The sequence below is a fragment of the Limulus polyphemus genome, unplaced genomic scaffold, assembly GCF_000517525.1.
Source record: "Limulus polyphemus unplaced genomic scaffold, Limulus_polyphemus-2.1.2 Scaffold3805, whole genome shotgun sequence".
Taxonomy (NCBI): Eukaryota; Metazoa; Arthropoda; class Merostomata; order Xiphosura; family Limulidae; genus Limulus; species Limulus polyphemus.
The window spans coordinates 507-2,403 of NW_013669415.1; the positions used below are offsets into that span (position 1 = coordinate 507).

Sequence of the window (1,897 nt, forward strand, 5' to 3'; positions counted from 1 at the left end):
ATTATTAGCTTACCTCTTCTGACAATGTGAGTTCATCTTTCAGTTTAAACTAATCTGTACCAGAAAGAGTGACATAAATCAACGTTTTAACTACTAAATGTTAGACTCGAGTCAAGTACATTGTAACGATAGTTAGAGTTAAGCCGGATATTTCTGGTCCAACATTTGTTTTCTAATTGATAAGCATTTCAATTTAAAGAGTGTCTTATCTTTATTTTGGTGACGGAATTATGAATTATCGCTTAAAAAAAACAAACTTTTATGGGGTATGAATTAATAATAACAAAAATCCATGTCAGACACATTTACGTTTTGCAAGTGCGGCTACATATTATATTTTTTATTATATAATTGTTTTTATCTATTTTCGAACAGAGGATCGTAAACTCTTTGTGGGCATGCTCAGTAAGCAGCAAACAGAAGAAGACGTTCGACAATTATTTCAACCTTATGGAACAATAGATGAGTGTACCATCCTCCGGGGACCTGATGGCCAGAGTAAAGGTAAGTGTAGCTCAGAGTATGCTGGGAGCTTAGAAGTCCCGGAAAATGAGTCCTTTCTCATGTAATCTCTCAAAATGTCACTAAAATGCAATATTTGTTAAAAAAGCTCATATACTGCTGTGTCGAGTAAACCGAGACTCTTATAGTATCCGTGACCCGTATGTTCATCGTTAAGTCTCTCCTGAAATGGAGACTTTTGAAGTGGATGATTAGGGGAAATGTCAATTCTCGACTTTAACAAGAGCAGGATCATAATATCGGTTAGACTTTGTGAAAGGATCTTGAATTATCGTGTTCTGACTAATTAGGACCGTTTGTCGAAAGGAAAATTTTTCTCATTGAAAAGTTCAGTCCTAAGAACTATCTACCGATCAAAATTAATGGATATCTCAAGTTTTCCATGGAATAAAGTCACCGTACTGAAAAATCGTTTATTTATCTCAGGAAATTCATGCGAGATGTAAAATATTCCTCATTTAGAAGCATTGATTTTAGAGCGTGCGCAAACTTTTTAGTTTATTAATGGACTATGGACTTATTACTTAAAGGATGCTACAGGGAAGAGTGTACGGGCAAAGATCTGCCTGCGAATAGAGCATTAGTCAGAAAGTGGTTATTGTGATGGTTATTTAGAAGCTAAATATAGAATCCTACGCTTTCGTGGAGACGACCTAAATTATGGTGTGGGAACAGAGTGCGGGTAGTGTATGTTGTCGACAGATTAATTGTTCTAGCTTAATGTTAAACGGTAGCGTATTACGAAACGTAAATAACTAGATGAGTGAATGATTCGAGAAATAAGATAATATGGTGATGTCAACAACGCATATGAAGTGAAGTATGCCATTCAGCACAAAATTCGGAAAAACAAGAAGGAACCCTCAATAGCCGCGGCTGTAATTAATTCTCAAATCGGTCAAGAGATGGAGATATGAGCTAAAAATTTGTACTTGAAAAAAAAAAAAGCAACACTCAGATCCATTCCATGAGCCGTGGCTAAAAAAGTCGGCTTATCAGTAGTGCTACCCTACTTGTCATTATGTATCTCAAAATAACTGTGCATCAGATATGAAGGCAGAACTTTCACAAAAGACATGCTGCGTGGGTGAAGTGTTTGGGGTTCTGTTTTACGTAATAAAACCAAGCTCTGTATTCTTATAACAAAAAGGAACACTCGTCGTGAAACTATTATAAGGATAACACCTAAAGGCAAGTAACACACACTGTGAAACTACTACACGGATAACACCTAAAGACAAGTAACACACACTGTAAAACTATTATACGGATAACACCTAAAGGCAAGTAACATGGACTGTGAAACTATTATACGGATAACACCTAAAGGCAAGGAACACGGACTGTGAAACTATTATACAGATAACACCTAAAG

General features: G+C 36.1%; 1 protein-coding gene across 1 annotated transcript in view; it reads left to right on the top strand.

The window, feature by feature from the left end:
* Window positions 1–375: 375 nt before the first annotated feature.
* LOC106470072 (CUGBP Elav-like family member 4) overlaps window positions 376–1,897 on the top strand; it is a gene marked incomplete at its 5' end in the record, with an annotated part of 60,782 nt that continues 59,260 nt past the window's right edge. Inside the window, one exon of the mRNA XM_022398616.1 lies at window positions 376–504. Within this exon, the coding sequence (XP_022254324.1) occupies window positions 376–504 (129 nt within the window). The remainder of the gene's footprint in view (window positions 505–1,897) is intronic.